At 42.9% G+C, this 23,911-nt stretch overlaps 2 protein-coding genes across 2 annotated transcripts in view; one reads left to right on the top strand and one right to left on the bottom strand.

The window, feature by feature from the left end:
• Positions 1–416: 416 nt before the first annotated feature.
• The window catches only part of LOC134289672 (uncharacterized), a 75,452-nt gene continuing 51,957 nt past the window's right edge, over positions 417–23,911 (top strand). The window contains exon 1 of the mRNA XM_062855896.1: positions 417–694. The gene's annotated coding sequence lies outside the window, so the exon portion shown is untranslated. The remainder of the gene's footprint in view (positions 695–23,911) is intronic.
• LOC109398778 (lamin Dm0) overlaps positions 4,434–23,911 on the bottom strand; it is a 79,681-nt gene continuing 60,203 nt past the window's right edge. The window contains exons 3-7 of the mRNA XM_062855895.1: positions 23,662–23,911; positions 6,196–6,654; positions 5,812–6,033; positions 5,628–5,732; positions 4,434–5,507 (exon numbers count right to left, since the gene is read on the bottom strand). Coding sequence (XP_062711879.1) covers positions 5,469–5,507; positions 5,628–5,732; positions 5,812–6,033; positions 6,196–6,654; positions 23,662–23,911 — 1,075 coding nt within the window. The 3' untranslated portion in view covers positions 4,434–5,468. The remainder of the gene's footprint in view (positions 5,508–5,627; positions 5,733–5,811; positions 6,034–6,195; positions 6,655–23,661) is intronic.

Below are 23,911 nucleotides of genomic sequence, written 5' to 3'. Positions count from 1 at the left end.
TTTAGGTATCTTATTGACACCCTGTTTTCTAACAGGTAGATACACCCCCTTTTTTACAAATCTGTACCTACAATTTTGTACCTACATTTTTATACCTACACTTTTACCCACACACGTACCTACACATACACTCCTAGTATAAATACCACAACGAATGCGAGGTTTTCTTCAGTCGAGCACTTGACACTGAAGAAGTCTGTAAGTCACAGACGAAATAGGCCTATCTGTCCGAAGATAAGCACAGTAGTAGAATTAAAAGGAATTTGCTCGTCCTTTCTAGTTTTCTTTAAAAGAGTTATTCATTTTTTATTTTCTTTTGCAAAAGTGAAGTATTAGTGAAGTGTTTTTAAATTAAACTAGAGTCTGAAGTAACAAGTTCTACTAAAAGCTCTAAAGTAATAGTAAAGAGACTACCTTCTACCATAGCTGTGGCACCACCAATGAACTGGGAACAGGATTTATAGTGTTGGGCAAGATGCGACAACGTGTGATCGGGTGGCAGCCGATCAACGCAAGGATGTGCATGTTAAGAGTTAAGGGCCGTTTCTTCAACTACAGCATCATCAACGTCCACTGCCCACACGAAGGGAGACCTGATGACGAGAAAGAAGCGTTCTACGCGCAGCTAGAGCAAACATACGATGGTTGCTCGCCGCGTGACGTGAAAATCGTTGTCGGCGACATGAACGCGCAGGTAGAAAGGGAGGAAATGTACCGACCGGTAATCGGGTGAAACAGCCTAAAGACTGCCCCAGAAAGTATGGACGCACCTAGTCTTCAGTTGTCTGGGCCTAATCGATGGTTCTTGTTTCGGGCTTCGTTTTGGCTGTTTCTGCTTACTATAGGATCGAAAATTCAAACGTTCTTTGCCACGATGAACATTGGAATTCGAAATGGTAACTTTTTTGATCATACCCCGCTTTGTGTAAGTTAGAAGGTTTTTCCTTGTGCTCAAACACCTTCATTATTTGTTTATCCAAACGAGGGTTAGCAGGATCTTTATTTTTTACCCAGTTTCTACCTATGCTTAAACGTGTTATCTCCACTGTGGTTGCTGATTGTTGCTTGTACGATTTTCTCACTTACTCCCAGGGAATGAAATTATCGATCACGATCGCGATAGTAGAAAACTCTCCCACACGCATTATCGGCGAAAAAAGACGTGCGATAAATTCAGACCCGGGTTTCTCCCGAGAATGTGTTTTCGCTCGTTCAGCAGCGCCGAAAATCGATTATCATCAGCAATGAAAAGTTGACTGGTTTGCTTTCTGCTCTTTTTTCGCCTTTCCGTAGTCCCATCGTCACCGGCTGTAGCTTTTATGTATAAAATTTCTGTTCTCTCTCGAGCAGCTTGTGTGGTCGAGTGGTTATGGTGCGCGCTCATACACATTTTTGTGGAGGGTCTAGGTTCGAATCCCGTTAGCGGCAAATTTTTGTTATTTACCTTCTGATAATTATCGCGATAACTTTGCAGGCGATAAAGTCGGATAGCGAAAATGAAAAGAGCGATATCCAGTTTTCGGCTATCTTTGATCGGGGACAAACAGCAACGACCGATAAACATTTCTCACAGGAAAAGTAAACACAGAAAAAATCGGTTGCTCGAAAAACGCCGTTTTTCGTCTCAATTTGCTGATAATTTCATTCCCTGCTTACTCCCACCATATTTTGTTTATTTCCTAAGTGACCTTTCAAACTCTGTACATCATTTGTGCACATTTTTTCGATGATGTTCCGCTGAAAGTTCATGTATTTTCAAACAAACTGTTGGAATCGCAAAAACCGCTATACAAATGTTGAGAAAATAGGTTGACCAACAGGATGTAGCTTTCAAAAAGAACTAGTCATCAATAGTTTTGAAATGCCAGTATTTTGTTACTGCGTCCATACTTTCTGGACCGGTCTTTACACGCCGTATCGAATGATAACGGCCAGCAATGCGTAAACTTTGCAGCCTCCCGTGGTATGGTAGTCCGAACCACCTTCTTCCCCCGCAAAGATATCCACAAAGCCACCTGGAGATCACCCGACCAACACACAGAAAATCAAATCGACCACGTTCTAATCGACGGTAAATTCTTCTCGAATATAACCAATGTCCGCACATACCGCAGTGCGAATATAGATTCGGATCACTACTTAGTCGCTGTATGCATGCGCTCAAAACTTTCGACAGTTATCACCACGCGTCGAAGTCGAACGCCGCGACTCAACATCGAGCAGCTGCGAACGTAGAAGTGGCTCAAGACTACGCGCAGCAGCTAGCAGTGGCCCTACCAACGGAAGAGCAGCTTGGCGCAGATACACTTGAAGATGGCTGGAGGGACATCCGATCCGCCATAGGTAGTACCTCGGCTACAGCACTAGGCTTCGCGACTCCGAATCACAGAACCGACTGGTACGACGGCGAATGTGAGCAGTTGAAAAACGAGAAGAATGCGGCATGGGCGAAAATGCTGCAACACCGTACGAGAGCGAATGATGCACGATACAGACAGCCGCGGAACAGGCAGAACTCAGTCTTCCGGATGAAGAAGCGCCAGCAGGAAAAACGAGATGGAAGAGTTGTACCGCGCTAAGGACACACGAAAGTTCTACGAGAAGCTGCTTTGTGCCACAAGCCGACATGTGCCGAGAGAATCACGGGAATATTCTCACGAGCGAGCGTGAGGTGGTCGAGAGGTGGCGGCAGCATTACGATGAGCACCTCAATGGCGTGGTTGCAAGTACCGAAGGTGGCGTGGTAACAGATGTAGGAGTATGTGCACAGGACGAAAGACTTCCGGCCCCTGACCTCCAAGAGATCAAAGAGGAGGTTGGCCAGTTGAAAAACAACAAAGCCGCTGGAGATCAACTACCAAGCGAGCTTCTAAAATACGGTGGAGAAGCACTGGTGAGAGCACTACACTGGATCATTACCAAGATTTTGGAGGAGGAAGTATTACCGGAGGAATGGATGGAAGGTATCATGTGTCCCATCTACAAAAAGGGCGACAAGTTCGATTGCAGGAACTACCACGCGATCACACTACTGAGCGCTGCCTACAAGGTACTCTCTCAAATTTTATGCCGTCGTCTATCACCGATTGCAAGAGAGTTCGTGGGGCAATATCAGGCTGGAATCATGGGTGACCGCTCAACAACAGACCAGATGTTCGCCATCCGCCAAGTGTTGCAAAAATGCCGCGAATACAGCGTGCCCACACATCACTTGTTCATCGATTCCAAATCGGCGTATGATACAATCGATCGTGACCAGCTATGGCAGATTTTGCTCGAATTCGGATTCCCGGATAAACCGATATGATTGATCAAGGCGATGATAGATCGAGTGATGTGCGTAGTACGAGTATCAGGGACACTCTCGAGTCCCTTCGAATCTCGCAGAGGGTTACGGCAAGTTGATGGTCTTTCGTGATTGCTGTTTAACATTGCTTTAGAGTGTGTAATAAGAAGAGCGGGTATAAACACGAATGGAACGACGAAGTCCATTTAGCTGCTTGATTTCGCTGATGATATTGATATTATACCTCGTAAATTTGAGACGATGGCGGAAACGCGCATCCGACTGAAGAATGAAGCCAGGCGAATCGAATTAGTCATTAATGTGTCGAAGACAAAAAAAAAGGGTTCCAGGGAGGAATTACCGCGCCCGCCATCCCGAATTTCTATCGACAGTGATGAAAATCGAGGCGGTTGAAGAATTCGTATGCTTGGGTTCACTGGTGACCACCGACAACGACACCTGCAGAGAAATTCAGAGACAATTTGTGGCAGGACATCCAGCTTACTTTGGACTCCGCAGAACTCTACGATCGAACAAAGTTTGCACACAAAGTTAAATGTCTACGAACGGAAGGTGTTGCGTACCATCTAGGATGGAGTGCAGATGGAAGACGGGACTTGGAGAACCAATAATCATCCACACCGCGAAAACCGGGAGGCTACGGTGGGCGGGTCACGTCATCAGGATGTCGGATATCAACCCGACTAAAATGGTTCTCGAGAGTCATCCGACCGATACCGAGAGTCAGCCGACCGATACAAGGACGATCTGCGGACTCCTATGTACAGCAGAGGACACTCAGGCCTTAGTCTAACCGGTAAGGTAAGTGCATGCTATGCAAGGAACATATACTACCAAGTCCTAGATGCTGTATTATATTAACGTGTCAAGGCTAGGTAAGGTGGATAAGGAATAATTTCGGATCAACTGAATATACTTGGTAACTTTTTTGGGTGTTTATGTTTATTTAAAATTCTCATCTTAATGATTGAATAATTCGTATTTATGACGGGACAAAAATATGAGACAACAGATATAGTGTTTCCACATGTTAATGCTTCGAATTTATAGAAAACCTTTTTACCAAACATTGAAGAAGGAAATTACCACTAAAGGGTAGTCGATCGCGACATTTCTTTGAAGTTAGTTGTTTTTTACAAACTAAACGATTTTGTGAGTTTCTCTAACGAAATATGACGGAAGCTATACGATTGAACGGGTTTTACTCTTAGCAGTTAAAAATATATCTCTTTTACCTATCTTCTTTACAGTAATAAAAGTAAAAAACGGCAAAATCAAAAATGCAGTTTTCTGTTCTTTTGTTTCGATTGTTCACACTAGTAGTACAACGCGGTATTATAATAGGATGGTCACAAAAGGCAACGAATGCGCTTCTCTCTCTCTGAGCCGCATTTCATGTCTGAGTTTTGATTTCCAGCTGTGGAACATTGAAAAGTATCATAAATATACGCTACAAACGGACAAAACACTGAAAAATTAGTTCCTTAAAGTTAAAGCATCAAATAGCTACCGATTACGCTCGGTAGTGGTTCCAATTCGCTGCTGCACTGATTTTTTCTCCATGGTAAAAACAAATAATTCGGCAAAAATGTTAAAAATAAAAAAAAAATCGAAACTTTGTCGTCTTGTTCTTTACAATTATGGCATTTTAGGTGTTGCTTCTTTTATTAAGGGCCTTTTGTCAGCTTTGAATGGTATAAATGTATAAATGCTATTTTTTTTTAGATAATCGGATTTGCAACTCTCAGTTAACCAATGTAAGCCTTTTTTCCTGATAAGGTTAGTATAATAATCGTTGTGCTGCTTCCGTTATTTCCATAGGACAACATTTGCATCATTAAGTATATACTTTCATCTTGTTAACTGCATTTCTTGCCGAATACGAAAGTTAGTATCGGTTACATTCATCTGTTTCGAATTGTGGTGAGTTTTGTATTGTATGGTTTTTAATAGTGATTGGTAGATTTCTTATTTCTACATCTATTTGTTCACACTAGTCTCTCTCTCGTACGCTCGCTTCCTTGCGCATTACACCCAAACTGTTGGGGTAATACAACAGAGTGTCACACGAGACTGTCCGTTCCGTGTGTAGGTTTATGCAATACGGGATTCAACGGTACATTGTTTCGATAGGGGCACATGCACTCTTAACGCCTTACCTTCACATGATGCGGCATTTCTCCTCACCCTTTGGTTCTCCCTAAAGAAAAATTGAAAAAATGTAGGTTAAAGTAAACGATGCAATGAGAAAATCCTTCTTAGAGCTTTTTGAAAGTTTTCACAACCAATCACCCGCTTTTTTAAAGCTACCTAAACTTACCTGTTGGTGATACAGCTCTTCTCCGCTGTAAGAACCGAGGTACTCCCGATGGCGTGATGCGGCAGTGGAAACAATACGCTTGACACGTTCCGACGCTGCTACTTCCTAAAAAGGCGTCGAAAGAACAAAAAAACAATTAGTACTTCATACAAATGGTATTCCGTCGTCGCTGGCTGGTACAAACCTCTCCTTCGCCGTTCAACAGCTGGGTGGTCATGTTGTCGCCGGAGAACCACTTCTGGCCCTTCATCACGATCGTGCTCGGAGGTTCGTGCGTATGGCCAAGATCCGACGACCACACCGTCACAAAGCAACCGCCATCGACCTTCAGCGTTCGGTGGAACTTGAATACGGTTTCGTTGGTGCCGACCTTGCGAACCAACGTCCAGCCTCCGATTTGTACTTCCTGGAGGAAAAATTTGAGAAATCAGTAATGTTTGGCATGCAATTTTAGAAGACTTATAAAATATGAAAATGTGGAACGAGCTCACCAAAGCAGCCGAGTAATAAACGCAAAAAATGATACTAATTGACGCACAACATTCTTTCTTTAAAATCGTGTACATACCTTAGCAGACTTGTTGTGCAGCTTGACGAACTTTCCCTCCGGATCGACTTCGGAGATCTCGATGTCTCCCTTGGCGGACGAAGTGACCGAGAAGTCCGACACACTGCGCTCGTCCGATTCCTCCAGCACGGTACGCTTGCGTTTGGCGGCGGTACGCTGCGGTGTACGGCGTAGCGCTCCGGATCGGCCCGCACTGGTGCTGCTCGAGGACGTCTGGAAGATGGTGGTCTGGCTTCCGGGGGTGATGTTCAGGCGGACTTCCTCGGACGACAGCAGCTTGTCGTAGGCGGCAATTTCCATGTCCAGCGAGATCTTGATGTCCATCAGGTCCTGGTACTCCTGGAGCTGCTGGGAGATCTGCTTGCGGAGGCGCTCGATTTCGTCCTGCAGTTTGCTCTTCTCTTCGGCGTGGCGCTGCCGTTCGGCGTTCAGTTGCAGCTCCAAATCGTGCAGACGAGCCTGAAACAAGGTAGGTCAAATTAGTATGATAATATTAGTCAAAATATAACGTGGCATCAAAGGAAAAAATTAAATGATTCTTCAAGGCGTAACGTTCCAACTGGGGCAGAGCCTGTTTCTCAGCTTGTGTTCTCTGAGCACTTCCACAGTCAATAACTGAGAGCTTCTTATACCAATGACCACGAAGATACTCTAAACCTAAGACTGTCAAGAAAATTCCGCCACGAAAAGTTCATGGGTCGATCGGGAATCCAACCCGTCCCCCTCAGCATGGTATTTTCTTGAACAATCTGTGATGTATTTTTTAAGAAAGTTATACAACATTTTTAGGAAAAGTAATAAAGAGCATAATTATAGAAGAATCACTGTTTAATCTTCTTCGTGTATTAGTTCAAGTTCATTCCTGTCTAGTTCGTGCCTGTCTGGGTCGACTAGAGTTAAATAAAAATCAAGAATTATGCTCTGGACGATTGGCTTTCCGGGAAATTTGGCATAAAGTCACCCGACCTAATGGTCATTTCGCATAAAGAACACTTGCTATAATCAAAATGCATCATTGTATTTATGCCACATGTTTATGATGTCAACTGTAATTTATGCCAAGTGGCCTTATACCAAACGGTCTTATACAAAATGAAACAGACCCAGACAATAGTTTCAACGATCAATCCGATTCTCCTGATAGAAATAATCAAGTGATTTTAGCAAGAAATTTAATGGGAACTACCGTGTACTGGTGATCCGATTTAGCCATCTCCCAACGTTGCCATCCCCGATCTTGCCAGTTTTAATCAATTTTTTGAAAAGGGTTAAAAACTTTCACAAACTTACATATTTATTCTCTTCCTTTAATCTAACATCGAATAAAATTGCTACAAGACTCTTTTTCACTTTGTTTCACTTTTGTTCTTCGAGGAATTTCTCTCAAAGTTCCACTGGGAATAGGGATCCATGCAGGGTTTCCTCTGTGGATTTGTTTACTTTTCTCTACAGGATTTATCCAGGGATTTCTGTAGGGATAATTTCTCCAGAATTTTCACCAGAGATTCTTCTAGAAATTCATCTTCTAAGATTACTACAAGGATTTCTTCATAGATTTATTAGAAAGTCCTCTGGGAGTGGGATTCGATCTCTGGTCCTCAGCGTGAAAGGCATGCGATTCAATTAAACATTGTTAAAGGCATTTTGTCAGGAACTCTTTTGAGCATTTTCCGCAGTATTTTATTTATAACAAAGTTTCAGACCAGGCTTTCCAAATGTACAGCCTTCTCGCAACAGCCCGCGCAAGACTGAATCGACACTCTCTTATGTGTGCAGACCATCTCTCGCTACCGTGTGCAACACCATCAGTGAGAAATGTATCGCCAACAGCACGCACACGCATGAGCGAAAGATGTATTGAAACAGCCGCTGCTTCGGCTGCTTACCTGACAGTTGCATACTCGAGTCGTATCGAGCTGAGTGGGAAACGTCGTGAGTATTGTTGGCCGCATGGCGATGACAATCTTCGGCTAACCAAGCCGGCTGTCGCGTAAAGGGTGTCATAGGCTGTCACGGGAGCACATGGCTTTACGCTAAAAGTTATTCACAAAATATGTGCTCAATAAATATTTTTTTACAAACATGGTATGCCTTTCACAAGATGCCCCAGGGGCGGAAAGAAGTTTGTGCCAGCGTTTTTCAAAATTGTAATTTGGCTAAAATAGACCACTGATGTGAGATTAAACTCTCTTTTATATTGAAAACATGGCAGTGTATTTCACATGCCAATAAAAAATAATGCTATGCAAAATACTCTACTAGAACAAGACTTACAAGTACATATTCTCTATTTGAAAAAATACATAATACATTAAATGCGTCGAAAATTTTGAGCGTGGGATATACCACGATACTCGACACGTTCAACAGAAAGTAATGCTCGGGCCGAGCGCAGCGATTTTCGTCACTTCGTGTACAGCCAACGAGAGACGGTTTGGGTGAGAGCCGAGGTTGTCATCGGCGAACGAACGCACAGCGAGCGCAGACGATGTGAGCAGTTCCCGACAGTGATGTTGTACGTCGCATGAGTTTTATTCTGTGGGCTGTCATGAACCATGCATTCACAAGGCTGTCATGGGAATAAGAGTATGACAGCCATCAAAATGCTATCATGATGCGATACTTTTGGGAAGCCTGTTTCAGACATTTCGAAACAAATCTACGAAAGATTGTAGGGTAAAAACACTAGACTTCGCCCCCCTAAAATTCTGCTCTAATCTTCGCCACTTCATACATAAAAATGGAATTTGTATGGAGGGGGCGGAGACTAGAGCAGTGGCGAAGTCTAGTAGTTTTACCCTAATTAATAAACCTGAGAGAGATGCCAAATTTCGTAGAGAATCCGAACGGAATTGTTCTCTAGATTTTAAACCCTGTAAATTTCAATTTACAGCCAACGATGACGTGTATCTTTTTTGTCTGATAATTTATAGCGTACCGGGATTGGTATAATGGAAATTTGGTATAATAAAAATGCATGCTTATGTTTATAACACATGAATATTATGCCAACTGTCCTCTATGCCAAACAGCCTTATGTTACATGAAACAGATCTAAAAAAAATGTTTCAACAATTAATTTAGATTTCTCGCGCTTAGTATCATACGGGCGTATCTACAATGATCGATTTCTCTTCATCGATTTTCTCTTTGGTTAATAACTTGGCCGACAAATCTTGTTCGGTTGTTTTTGTTGTTTTGGATGCTAGCCTAGTCGTCCTTCACCGAAACACACCAAGAGATCATCAGAATATTGGTCGTATTTCCCGGGATAATCCTAAGAGAAAATCGATGAAGAGAAATCGATCATTGTAGATACGCCTGTACTCAGAGGCGTCGCGTGGTCGAATAGGGGACCTGTTCAACTGTTTTTGATACACTCATGGTGAAGAACATGCATTCCAAAACTGAAAGTGGTGCAATTTTCTTCTGATTAATCACAAAATCTCAGATTTGTTGGTGCCAAAACGAATTCGTGGCTATTCGATTAATGACGTCAGTGATCGTGGCACATATTTGAAGTTTGGGTTCGATTTCCATCCCACTACTGTTGGAAAAAAGCTTCCGTCAAACAACAAAACCTTCGCATGGCCACCATTTTTTTTCAGTTTGAAAGTTAAGGGACTGGGATATCAGTGCAATTAGTAATCTTACGCTCCCAAATCCATCCTATTAGAAAACAAGTGTTGAGTATAATGAAAACGGTAGCACTTTAGATTTCTTGCCAAAAAATATTGAGGCGTGACTTTTTCTGTGCGCATTCGCGGCACAGAATATACAGGGTGTTAGGTTCCTGAGTGCAAACTTTTTAAAGGGTGATAGAGGACCATAAATGGAGAAAAAATTGTTCTACGCATATGGTCAAATCTCAACCGTTACGTAGTTATTGAACTTCCCATGTTTTTGGCTCTTATTGCCATAACTGGCAATAACTTGAAAATGGTCAAACTTATCGAAGTTTTTTTAACCTTATTCGAAAGATTATTGAATTTTCTAACAAATGGCATCTTTGAATCGATTGGTTTAGTTAAATAACTAAGCTTTCTAGAGCAAAATAGCTAAAAATAGTGTATTTTGATTGGTTTTTGTCAATTATCTTTGAAACATGCGTAATAAATTAAAATTCTTTCTTTGGAAAAGTTGTGGCCCCTGTTACACTCTACAATTCGTTTTTTGACACTAAACTTTTATCTCTTATCGTTTTGTTGCAATTTCGATTTTAACATCGCATTTCAGATCATAAATTCGCAACTGTCATGGAAAGCACTTTTTTGCGCATTGTGCCGCACATTTAAATCAAAATTGCAAGAAAACAATAAGAGCTAGAAGTTTGGTGTCAAAGAACGAATTGTAGAGTGTAACAGGGGCCACAACTTTGCCAAAGAAAGAATTTTAATTTATTACGCATGTTTCAAAGATAATTGACAAAAACCAATAAAAATACATTGTTTTTAGCTATTTTGCTCTAGAAAACTTAGTTATTTAACTAAACCAATCGACTCAAAGATGCCATTTGTTAGAAAATTCAATAATCTTTCGAATAAGGGTAAAAAAACTTCGATAAGTTTGACCATTTTCAAGTTATTGCCAGTTATGGCAATAAGAGTAAAAAACATGGGAAGTTCAATAACTACGTAACGGTTGAGATTTGACCATATGCGTAGAACATTTTTTTTCTCCATTTATGATCCTCTATCACCCTTTAAAAAGTTTGCACTCAGGAACCTAACACCCTGTATAATGTATGTTGATCAAATCAAACTAGCCCGGCTAGCATAAGTTTAATTAGAATCTATAAGAATTGCATTTTAACACTCAATAATGTACGCAATAAACACCGAACGAAAGCACGTCCAAAGCTTCAGTAGTAGGTACGCATGGTTGGTTGATGCGCAAGCCACGCGCATTGATAGCTTGCAATGATGACGGTGAGAAAGCCTCTCTTTTTTCTTTGTTTTATCTCTCTCGTTCAAGCCGGTGGGTTGAACACGACGAGAAACACCGACGCCAAGCTGCATGCAAGTTTACCGCGCTTTTTGATACGGTACGGTAAGAGTGGCTCACACAGTATGTTGGTTTATCAAAAATGGTTCTGTTAGAACTTAGTTGTAAACATATAGCGCTTTCTGATTGTTGGGACGAGAACATGACGATAATCATGTAATTTAACTATTTTCTATTGAAATCCGTTTTCTGCGGAAGCATTGGGCGGCATCCACAAATTACGTAACGCTATAGGGGAAGGGGGGGAGTATGGCCGAGCGTTACGACCCATACAAAAATATTCGGGTTTTCATACAAAAAAGCGTTACGGAGGGGGGAGGGGGGGGGTTTGAAAAATGGCGATTTTAGCGTTACGTAATAAATGGACGCTGCCTTGTCATGTGCAATGCGAACTCAATCCTATGCAAATCATTTTTAGCGTCAAGCAAAAACGTGCACGAGAGCCTCTCAGCACTTGACAGCAAACGTTGTTCAAATTCTCTCGTAGAACGGGTTGATCACACACATTTACACCTCCTGTTGTATACGAACATGCGATCTAATGCAGTGTGTTGAGGCGTCTTCATATGAGAGCCAGTTCAACAGGAGAAGTTGAACTACGGTACGGACGGACCCTGGTGCGGTGTGCTTGTTTTGCTACTCGGCTGATTCACGATGGGTGGTTGGGCGACTGTCTTCTAGTGGTGGGATGGGTGGTACGGTTATCACCCGATTTTGTATTCCAACGGGGATGCATGATGTACATAAATCATGTAAAAACATTTTTTTAAGATTCTGTGTTAATCCTGATGTTAATATAAAATATAACCCGTGTAATTTAGGTTAAATGAAAGACTGAGATAGATTGGGATGGTAAAACAATTTATATTTGTTTTCTTTCAAAACGAATACCTGTGCAATGAACTGGTTGAACACGCCGACGAGACGCCTCTGCCTGTACTGCCCCCACTCGCATAACAGTCCCATTTGCAAAAAGTAGGAATTGAGAAAACGGCATTTGAAGTTTGAAAACTTGTTTCCAACAAACTTTGAAAAATAGCCAAAATTTGAGAAATATTTCGATCGTTTCAAAACTTTTACAAATTGCTTTGCACATGAATATATAACTGTAAAAAATATTACAATCCTTACAAAGTTGTTCAGTTTTGCGTTACGTGACACAAAAATCTATGATGGGACTGTTATGCGGGTACTTTTGATATGGGACGCTCATAACTTGGTATTTTTTTCACACATTAACATAAAAATTCGTAATTTTTATTGTTGTTTCTGGAAGTACATAAAAAATGATGACTATTCATAACGTTAACTCAAAAGTGATGAAAAGTCAAATGGGACTGTTATGCGAGTGGGGGCAGTGTATGATACTAAACGCGAGATTTGTTTTAATCTAGTAATTTTCAGTGTTGGGAATACACTAGATTATTTTTTGCACGAACGTTTTCCAGCTATAACTCAGTCAATTTTGAACCAATTGACTTTATGTTTTGTATACAGATAGAAATAACCATGTCTCTCTGTGTACAAATTTTCATGTTAATTGGTTCAAAATTGGCTAAGATATAGCAGAAAAACGATCCACGCAAAAAAAAAATAATCGGGTGTACTCACTTGCAACAGTTATATTCACTTAGTTTAGAAGCATGCTGTCAACCGGAGTATGAAGTAGTTTTATCTTAAATTTTGCTGAATAATAAGAGAGCCGCATACGCATACCGTATCGTGAGAGATCTATGACCTCGATTATTTGTTACAATTTTTTTCTGATGTTGTATTCTTTACAACATACACCGGAAGTAGAAATCCTCTACCAGGGTGTCTACTCATAACTCAAAATAAAGGTTTCCTCAAAATAAGGTTTTTTCAGGAGAAATTTTGAAAGTTTATAAATAAAAAAATATTTTCTAAAAATTATATCCATTCAAAAACTATGCAAAAATATCCCCAAAAATTAGGTATTTTCCAAGATTTCTGAAAGTTTTTCCTGGGATTTCTACCAGAGCTCCTCCCTTCTTGGAGTTTGTTACGAGATATCTGTTGGAGCACCTTCCGATATTTCTTCCAGAGTTTGTCGCTGGATTTCTCCTGAAGCTGCATCCAAAATTATTTAAAGTTCCTTCACGAATGTCACTTTGCTGTTTTACGGGATAGCTTTCCAACAGCTGTCTCGGGATTTTTACCGATATTTGCTCCCAGTAGTTGCTCCCAGAATTCCATGAGGTTTTTAGAGTTCTTTCTTGATTACGCTTAGAACTTCTTTCGAGATGTCTCATTTTTTTTCTCAGGTTTTCTTTTCTGAAGTTCCTGTCGAACTTTCTTCAATAAGACTTTGCGGAGTTTCTCTAAAGATTTCACTTGAATTCCTTCGAATATTTATCCCAGAATCTCTTGAGTTATCCCAGGACACATTTTGAAAAAAAAAAGCCGTGGAAAAATCCCTGCAACAACTCTGGGAGTGCCTATTAAAGAAACCCCTAAAGGAGTATCCAGAATCTCGGGAAAATTTCCGGGAAGAGTTCTGGGAATAATGCAGAGAAAATATGTAAAAAAAATCTCAGGATGATCACTGCAAGAAATCCGGTACAACTACAAAGAACAGCCTGGCTCTGAAACAAATCACGGGACGAATTCAATGAGAATATCAGCAGTAGTAGCACTTGTAGAAATCCCAGAAGGCACTCCGAAAAAAAAAAACTTATGCGAAAGTCCAGGTTAAATTCAGGAAATCTCTGAGAGACATCCCAGAACCAACATCGGAAGGAATCTTTTAAGAGAAGTTTCAGGGCAAACTTCAAGGTAAAAATCTAGAAGAAGGTTCACACAAAAATCGTGAAGATGTTGCATGGGAAAAACTTTGGAAGAAATATCCGGAGGTATTCCTGCCAAAAAATCTCGAAAAACTCCATAAAAAATCCTTGGCCTGGTAAAAATCGCAAGAATAACTCCTGTAGCAACTTTGATAGAAATTCGGCGAAAATCTCCTTGCGAAGTCTCAAGAGGAATACGGGAAGGAATCGCGTAAAATCTCGAGAGAAATTCAAGTTCCACGACAACTTTTATCCCGATAGAAATTCTTATAGAAAATGCGGGATAAACGCTCTCTCTGGCATCAATACCGGAAAAAAAAATTCTGTATCATCCCCGGTAAAAACCTGGAATTTGCAGCAAGATATTCCCTGAGTATTCCAGCTATTTCCCTGCTAAATAAGTTTCCCTTAGGATTCCCGGTTTTCCAGGATTTTCCAGGTAGTAGACACCCTGCAGACACAAGTTATCATTACTTGTCTGCCCATTTGAATTCCGATAAAACCCATTTTTTAAGAGAAATTAAAACATTGTACCGGAAGAGTGGAACCCAAATGTTGACCGATTCTCGCTATCTGGTGAGGCTTCTGAGAGTTTCCCGGGGGTTCCAGGGGTCTTCCAAGGGTGTTGCAGGGATGTTTCAGAGTTCCAAAGTGTATCAAGACTATTCATGGGGTCCTAAGGAGTTTCCGGGGGATTTAGAGGGGTTTCAAATTTAAAGCGGTTTTCAGAAAAGTTTCAAAAGGTTTGGATGCGTTTCAGGTAGTATATATCCCTTTCGAGACGAACCAGCACAATTGTGCTGTTGAGCGGAGCGGTAACAACTTTGCTTATTTTTTCATCTGTTTAGACTTTGTTTTATGTGATGAAAACTGTTTCAATAATTCAGCTATTACTTATACTTGTATGTGTGTAAACAAACTTTTGTTTACGTTGCCTGTGATATTTACCACAACAAGGTAAACAAAAAGTGGACAAAAACTGTAAAACATGGAAAAGTTTTATCTGTCGCATATTTTTATTTTCCGATTTATCTAGGTATTCTTTTTTTTTTTTTTTTTTTTCATAGTGATTACGGCGGTAGCACACTGTGCTTATGTTCTAACACCGCACCCTTTCCCTACGTTTGCTTCTATGAGCCTCTATTTTTGTTTCAACACACAGAAGTACGTAGGCATATCGTGGCCCAAGTCGACACTGTTTTGGCCTACGTTGAACAAAAATAGTTATAATAAAAGTTTCCCTTTTTTTCTTTTTGTCAATTGGTTTTTTGTAGTATGGTCCATGTATTTAGTTAGGTTCTTGTCAATTTGTCAGTTATTCGAAGTAGGTTCCCAAGGTAATAGTCAATTAAGTCATTCTGATCTGTTCTATCATACCAGTTTTAGTCATTGCTTTATTGAAGTATAGTTTTATTGGAAATATGCTGAATGTCGTTATTAAAAAGAGACGGATGGAACTGTGTCCTGGTAGTTGTTGCGTCATGCACATACGTCATGTCTTAATAATGCCTACGATCAAAACGATCAATTCTGACTATACATGTCAATGGTTGCTCCTCCGTGATTGATCTGAACTGGTACCAATTGCACTGAGATCCAACTGAATAAGAGGCTGGGACATTCCACTTATTCTCTAAGTGCAATTTTAGCAGCTCATGCGTATTTGATCAATAACGGCGCCGGCCAAGTCCTTATAGTCAGCTGGGAAGGGAAAGGAATGATAGAGTGTACTGATTGTTGCTACTAGAGACCGAGAGCACTCTGCGTCCCCACAACCCGCACGGACTGGGGTATTTTTAGACGGAAAGGATGGAAGATCTGGGAGTCACCGTTGGGTCGGTGATGCGATCCATGGATAGGAGATATTTATAGTGTTCGTGATAGATTGTGTGGTGAATAAGGTCAAGCGGCACAGCACGCTTTGGTTGCATAACTTATAGGCGTTATATATACACTGTGCTGTGAGTAGAAGTTGGAAGGGAGGGAAACGACTTTTTTCAATTCGTTTCTGGTTCTAGCGATGGCTATGAACATATGAATATACATGAGTTGTATATGTAGAGAAGAGAGAGCGAGAGAAAGTGGATAGAAAGATACAAAGTAGGATGAAAAGGACGGGCCAGGGATTGAACCCATGACCTTCTGCATACGAATCAGAAGCGGTAGCCACTAGACCACCAAGCCCGTCTCCATACGTCATGTCTTAATAATGCCTAGGAGATTAACAAAAACACGTGTGTTCGGTCAGTAGAAAGTCAAGGAAAATAGGTTTCTTTATTGTCAGTTGTTATGTAAGCCTCGCTTGAAGCACTTCCCGTGAGAACCCTGTCATCTGTACACCAACTAATCCGTATCTTCGTACTCAGCTAAATACCGTACTGTCAACCGTCGAAAAGCCTACGGGTAAATATTTAAAAAAATGAATAATACTGCTGTCTAGCGCATTGTTTTCTATTGGCCACTATTTTAGTCTAGTCCCAACTGCAAGCTATTTTCCAATCTTAGCATCAATTGTCTTCTAGATACTTCTAGACTGATTCATCGAATCAGTCGAACCCGCATGTTAAAATATAGTCGATTCTTTGTCAAATTGTTTTCTTGATTTCTACTTCTCTGTGTTCATCTCTTGTGTCCTTAAATTGTCATCGGTGAAAAACCCACAGAAACATGTAACTGAACTCCTGATATTTTTCTGTTGGTGTCATAACACTATCTAAGAGAAGAACATGTCAAGGACGACAAACCAATCGTAGTAGTTAAGATAGTTTTAGATCAATCATAGTAGTCATGTTTGTTTAAATAAATCAGTCTATTCTAAACCGTTACCAGGGGCAGTCGTCTTTCCATTACTCTGCCATTCACGACAGGTTATTAGCCCAGCACACCTGTTGCTATTGGAAACGGAAGTTGTTTGGAAGAAGGAAGATTTTTTTCACTGAAGAAAATGCAAGCGGAAACGAAGCCATATCTTTTCGACGGCAAGAACTTTCCGAATTGGAGCTTCCGGGTGGAGACGTTACTGGAGGAGCGGCAGCTGATCGATTGCATCCGAAGGGATGCGGACGAAATCCCGGAAATCCAGGAAGACGAAACGGATACGGCGCAGGAGAAGGCTCGGAAGGAGACGAAACTGGCGGAGCGGAAACTTCTGGAAGCACGTTGCAAATCGTTGCTGGTGGAGAAGATCGCGGATTCGCAGCTGGAGTACATCAAAGGCAAGTCCACTCCGAAGGCGATCTGGGCAACGTTGGAGAACGTGTTTGCGAAGAAGGGGATTTCCGGCCAGTTTTATCTACTGAAGCAACTGGCCGTGATGAAGTACAGCGAAGCGGAACCGATGGAAGAGCACCTGCTACGGTTCGAGCGGATCATCCGAGAGTTGGCCTCAGCGGACATCGTGATGCATGAGCGGCTGGTGGTATTCAATCTGCTTCAAACCCTGCCGAAATCGTTCCAGCAACTGGTAACAGTCCTCGAAACCCTACCGGCGGAACAATGCACGCTCGACTTCGTGAAGGCCAGGCTACTTAGCGAAAACGTCAAGCGGAGGAACACCTGCGGTGAAGCGGAAGGTACGGCGGATGACGAATCAGCGTTCTTCGGAGAGCGGCCGAGGTTCAAGTGTTTTTCCTGTGGAAAAGTGGGTCACAAGAAGTCAAATTGCCCCATGAAGAAGGAAACCGAGCGCGGAAGGACGTCATCCCAGAAGCCAAAGAAGGGAAGAGCAAACGCTGCAGGTTCTGGAGTGGCATTCATTTCGAAGTCGGATGGTGTGAAGAATGAAGGTAAGAGCTCGAGTCAGTTCCGATGGATCCTTGATTCGGGCGCATCCGAGCATATGGTGCACACAGCGGATTGCCTTCAGGACGTGGTGAAGTTGGATGAACCGATCCCGATCGTGGTCGCTTCCGGAAAGGTCGTGTACGGTCGACATTCTGGAACCGTCAAGATGATATCGCTGGTCGGTGGACGACGAATCGACTGCGTGGTGAACGACGTGCTATACGTACCGGAACTTCAGTACAATCTGTTTTCCATTCGGTGCGTGGGCAAGCTTGGGATGCGTGTGACGTTTGAAGACGAAGCAGTGGAAATCAAGCGCGGCGGCGAGGTCGTTGCCACCGGTAAGTTGTCCGGCAAGCTGTACGTGCTGAACGCAATTGTGGAGCGCGGATCGGTGGACGAAGCACTGGTCTCCCTACCGGTAGACGAATATGAGCTGTGGCATCGGAGATTCGGCCACATAGGCAAGAGTGGTCTCAAGACTCTGGTGCGCGACGAGATGGTCAGCGGCATGGCGTTGAAGAAGGAAGCGTTCCGGGGAAACGAAGTCTGTGAACCTTGTGTGCTAGGCAAGCATGCGAGACAGCCCTTTGGAGACGTCCCGGTTCCGAGATCCAATAGACCGTTGGAACTGGTGCACAGCGACGTGTGCGGCTTCCTAACACCGACGGCCTGGAATGGAAAAAGGTATTTCGTTACATTCACTGATGACTTTACCCATTTCAGTGCCGCATACATCCTTGCGGCAAAAGATGAGGTACTGGATGCGTTCAAGGAATACGCGAGCATGGCGGAGGGCCACTTCGATCGAAAAATTCGTCGCCTGCGATGTGACAACGGAGGCGAATACGTTGGAAAGGATTTCCGGCATTACTGCAGAGACCGTGGTACGATGGTGGAGTACACCATTCCACACACGCCGCAGCAAAACGGTGTGAGTGAGCGGTTGAATCGAACAATCCTGGACAAAGCGAGGGCGATGGTTGAAGATTCTGGTCTACCGAAGAAGCTTTGGAGCGAGGCAGTACAAGCGGCAGTGTTCATCATCAATCGAAGTCCGACGGTGGCGTTGAACAAGAAAACGCCATACGAAATGTGGTACGGACACAAACCGGACGTGTCCAAACTCCGCATCTGGGGAAGCAAGGCCTACAGCTATATTCCGAAGGAGAAACGATCCAAGCTGGACGCGCGTAGCCAGGCGTGTTACTTCGTAGGCTACGGTGTGAATGGATACCGTTTGTGGGACAGTCGCAAGCAGAAGGTGTACCATGCTCGGGATGTCGTCGTCAGTGAGGCAAAGTATGAATCGACCAACGAAATCACAACGAAGGAAAACGATGTGCAGCCGATTTGGACCCGGTCAGAGCCACAGGAAGTCCCGGAAGAGCCGGCAACTGAAACTGAACCGGAAAACGACGTTGATCAGCCGATGGACGATGGAAATGATAGCTTTGTTTCACTGGAAGAAGAAGAGGAGGAAGAGGAAGAAATTATTGCGAGAAGAAGCAACCGTGTCCGGAGGCCCCCAGCGAAGTTGGACGATTATTCTTGCCTGGCGTACGCGTTGAACGCCGAAAACTATGTTGAAAACCTACCGGATACCATTGAAGAAATGAAGACGAGGGAAGACTGGCCGCGGTGGCGTGGAGCCATCGAGGATGAGCTGAAATCGCTCGCGACGAACAACACCTGGGACCTGGTAGATCTACCGGAAGGACGAAAACCGGTGGATTGCAAATGGGTGTTCAAGCTGAAGTTGAAACCGGATGGCACCATCGACAAATACAAAGCAAGATTAGTTGCCAGAGGATTCACGCAGCGGTACGGGTACGACTACATGGAGACCTACGCTCCGGTGATCAAGATGTCCACGGTTCGGATGATGCTGGCATTGGCAAACCAGGAAAATTTGCTGATCCACCAAATGGATGTACGGACGGCGTTCCTCAACGGCAATCTTTCGGAGGAAATCTTCATGCGTCAACCTCGAGGATTTGAGGAGGGGAATCGGGTCTGCCGACTGAACAAATCCATCTACGGTTTGAAGCAAGCATCGAAGGCGTGGAATGATCGATTTCACGAGTTTGTGACCCGGATTGGTTTTCGACAGTGCCAGAGCGACAGTTGTCTCTACGTTCGGGAGCGTGGTAGCGAAAAAGTATTTCTGCTGCTGTACGTGGATGACATCCTTATCATATCTCGTACCCTCGGGATAATTGGCGCTATCAAAAAGATGATGAAGACGGAATTCGCGATGCAAGACATGGGCGAAGCAAAGATGTTTCTTGGTTTGAAGATTAGCCGTGACGTACTACTAGGACAAATGACGTTGAGCCAGGAACATTATACCCGATCCATTCTGAAGCGTTTCGGGATGGAGCAGTCCAGATCCGCGACAACCCCGATGGAAGCGGGTCTGCAACTACTGAAGAGTGAGACGAGCGAGAAGCTGGATAAGCCGTACCGAGAGCTGATAGGATGCCTAACCTATCTAATGGTCACCTCCCGACCGGATCTCAGTGCGTCGGTAAGTTACTTCAGTCAGTTTCAGAGCAATCCGACAGAAGAGCACTGGGTTCATGCAAAGAGGATTTTGCGGTACCTGCAGGGGACAACCAATCACGGACTGGTGTACCAAAGGTCCACCGCATCCAACCGTCAGGTAATTGGTTTCGCTGATGCAAACTGGGCGACTGATGTCAACGACAGACGGTCGGTTTCTGGAGTCCTGTTCAAGCTGTATGGAGCCACAGTTTGTTGGAGCACAAAGAAACAGAGCACTGTATCCCTATCGTCGACTGAAGCGGAGTGTTCCGCTCTCGCAGATGCAGCATGCGAGGCCATCTGGATCCAAAAGGTCTTGGGTGAGTTGGGTGAGCAAGAGGGGAAACCGCCAATTTTGTACGAGGACAACCAATCGACCATTGCCATTATGGAATCAACTGGTCCTTCGAAGCGACTGAAGCACACTGACGTCAAACTCCATTTTGTACGCGAGTGTGTAGCTATGAAGAAACTGGAGATTAGCTATATCCCAACGGGCGAGCAACAAGCAGACCTACTCACAAAGGGTTTGTCCACGATACCATTCCGGAAGCACTGTTCAACCATTGGAGTTCTGCCACGATCAGTTTGAGGAGGGGTGTCAAGGACGACAAACCAATCGTAGTAGTTAAGATAGTTTTAGATCAATCATAGTAGTCATGTTTGTTTAAATAAATCAGTCTATTCTAAACCGTTACCAGGGGCAGTCGTCTTTCCATTACTCTGCCATTCACGACAGAACAAAAATACGCAAAGTTGGTCAGTTGATTGTAATAAAACAAAAATTGCTTGTCAACTATTATGTATTCATCCCCCTACAAATACTATGAAAAATATTCAAATTCGTTCTATCCTATCGGTCCTACCTCGATAAACCATGTCATTTTCTCATGCGTGGCCTAGAAATGTCAACCTAGTCATACAAAAGTAACGTTGTTCAGTTAATAAAAAGCAGTCAGCTTTTGTCCAAAATGTCACGTCGAACGCATTGATGTCAACAATGCGTTTAAATGTTCGCACGTTAGCTTCGAATCTATCAGCACAATTAAGTGCTGCAAATCTCCTTCCCACTATCAATTCGTCGGTTGATTTTAATTGCATTATTTAAAGAAAATATGACCAACTAACATGGTAAAAAATCGAAAAAGCGACTATGACATTAATGAATTACTAATCAAAATCAACCGAGAAACGTGGGAAATAGAGCCCAAACAACATTTTAAAGTCAGCTGGCTGTTAAAGGTTCCAAAACCTGTCACAAATCCTGTAATACTTTTATTAGGATTTGTAACGATCATCAAAACCTTCTCAAATCCAACCGACTTGGAACTGTTGCTTGGGAATAGACTCTACTGAGCCCTGGCGGTTCCTCCGTGTTTATCGAGCATGTCTGATGCATATGATCAGCCATACTCCATCTGCAGCAGCCGGTTCGTGATGAACCGTTGGAGGCGCATTAAAGTGTTAAAAAGGTGATATGTTTCACTAAAGAACACTACATTACAATAATCAAAATGAAACTCCTTCACTTTAATATCGTCAACCCCTGCGAACTTGGCCAGGGTTTTCAGATTTATCTAGGTATTCAAAGCTATAAATCGTAAGATAAAAAGTAGTTCTTTCAAATGAGCAAACATTATTGTTGTTTTGTTGCGAAATCTAAGAGTTCTGAAGAGCCAAAATTAAGCCATTTGTATGGAGATTTCACTTTTTTGCGCTCCGTCACGAAAGGGATATATTGCTGTGTGCATTCGATATGCAAATATCAAATGCGGGGGCACCAAATGCGGTAAGATTTTCTAACAAGTAACCCGATGTCAGTGGGAGCTTTTGAATCCTAGGTTGGCGGTGGTTTTGACTCTGGCTGCTATGTTGCCTTTGGCAACACTGTGTTACCGCGTTTGGAGCGCATTTGGGCACCGTTTGTATCTTGAACGCACATAGCAATACCTTATAAGGGAGTACATATCTCAGTAGTTTCCGGAAGTTCCAAGATGAGAGGTTTCAAGAGTAATTTAGATGGGTTTAAAAGTGTTACAGGGGTTTCAAGGAAGCTTTCAAGAATTTTCAAGTAGTTTGAAATGGGTTTCAAGGAAATAGAGTAGCGAACCACTTGGGCAGCGGCCGGTTTTTTGGGCACTCTTCGCTATAACTCAGTCAATTCCAAACCAATTGACTTGAAATTGTGTACACGGCTAACACATCTCATCGCGTTCCAAAAATTGTGTCAATTGGTTCAGAATTAGCTGAGTTATAGCTGAAAAGTGCCCAAAATAGGACCCCTGTCGAGATGGTTCCATTTCCCTACGATTTAGGGGATTGCAGGTGGTTTAATGGCGTAGGAAGTGATTTTCGGACGTTTCAGTAATGGTTCAGACGGGTTCCAAAGTGTGGCCAAAGAAGTGGCGATACCCTAGCCTAATCCCAAATCTACCTGTTCTACAAGTACAAATTTTGAAATTTTATGAACTAGTGAGCTTGTAATGGGTGTAAATTGACGTATAATAATGATTTTGGTCATTTCCCTATTGTCTTTGATCATAAATTTGCCGGAATTGCTGATTCTCGGAAGGTAGAAGACCCTGAAACCTCCTAAAACTCCTGAAGTCCTCGGGAACCCCCAGCAACTCTATGAAAACCACCCGGAACGTCCCTGACACCCGTTGAACCTGCTGGAATCATTAGAATATCACTGGAACGCTCATGCAACTCCCAGTAACGCCACTAGAGCCCCTGAAATCTCGTGACCCCAGGCATCCCCTAAAACTCCATGAAACCCCTGAAATGCCCCTTAAACACTCTGAAACCTTGTGGAATGCTCCTGAACCCTTTGAAACTTCATGGAACGCCAATAAAACCCCGTGGAACTCAGTGAAACCACTTGAAGCGCTTCTGAAATCCTCTGGTACCTCAATCTGGTACCTCCTGGCGATGGTACAAATTTCCCAAATGGAGGAGAAAGTGCCTCTGGAGTCTACCTACTTTTTTAATTTCTTTTTATTTGTGATTGTTAACTTAGGCTAATTCTTCACACGAGCCGTCATACTGATACCTGAAGTAAGTTCTGTATTATTTGGTTTTTTGTTTGAATATCCAGCCTTTTCTGGACTTCGGAATGCATTTGCAGAATGGCACTCAATTGGCAGAGTGGCATTATTCTGCCTAAATAACCTGTTAAACCAAAATCTTTGTTTAGAAGCCCAAGAACATAAGTTTTAACCAAGAACAAGAATATCTAGATCTTTTCCGCCTTTTCAATTTAAAATTGATCCCCACGTAGCCACCCCTAGTAAGCATAAATGAATACGACCAGTAAAACACTTACTTCATACAATCCGGAGATCTCATCCCGATTGGCGCGCATCTGTCCATCGTACTGGTCGCGCAGTTCCTGCAGTGTCTGCTGCAGCTTAGCTTCGTATTGCTCCGACAGCATACCATCGATTTCGCTGATTTCGACCTGCCGGCGGGATTTGGTTTCGGTCAGTTCCTGCTGGTGAATCTGGTCCTTGAAGGTGAGCTCCTCGCGCAAACTTTGAACGGCATTTTCCAGATCGACTCGGGCCAGCGTTTCC

Source organism: Aedes albopictus, chromosome 3 (genome assembly GCF_035046485.1).
Source record: "Aedes albopictus strain Foshan chromosome 3, AalbF5, whole genome shotgun sequence".
Classification (NCBI taxonomy): Eukaryota; Metazoa; Arthropoda; class Insecta; order Diptera; family Culicidae; genus Aedes; species Aedes albopictus.
This window is presented reverse-complemented; position numbering and strand designations above follow the sequence as displayed.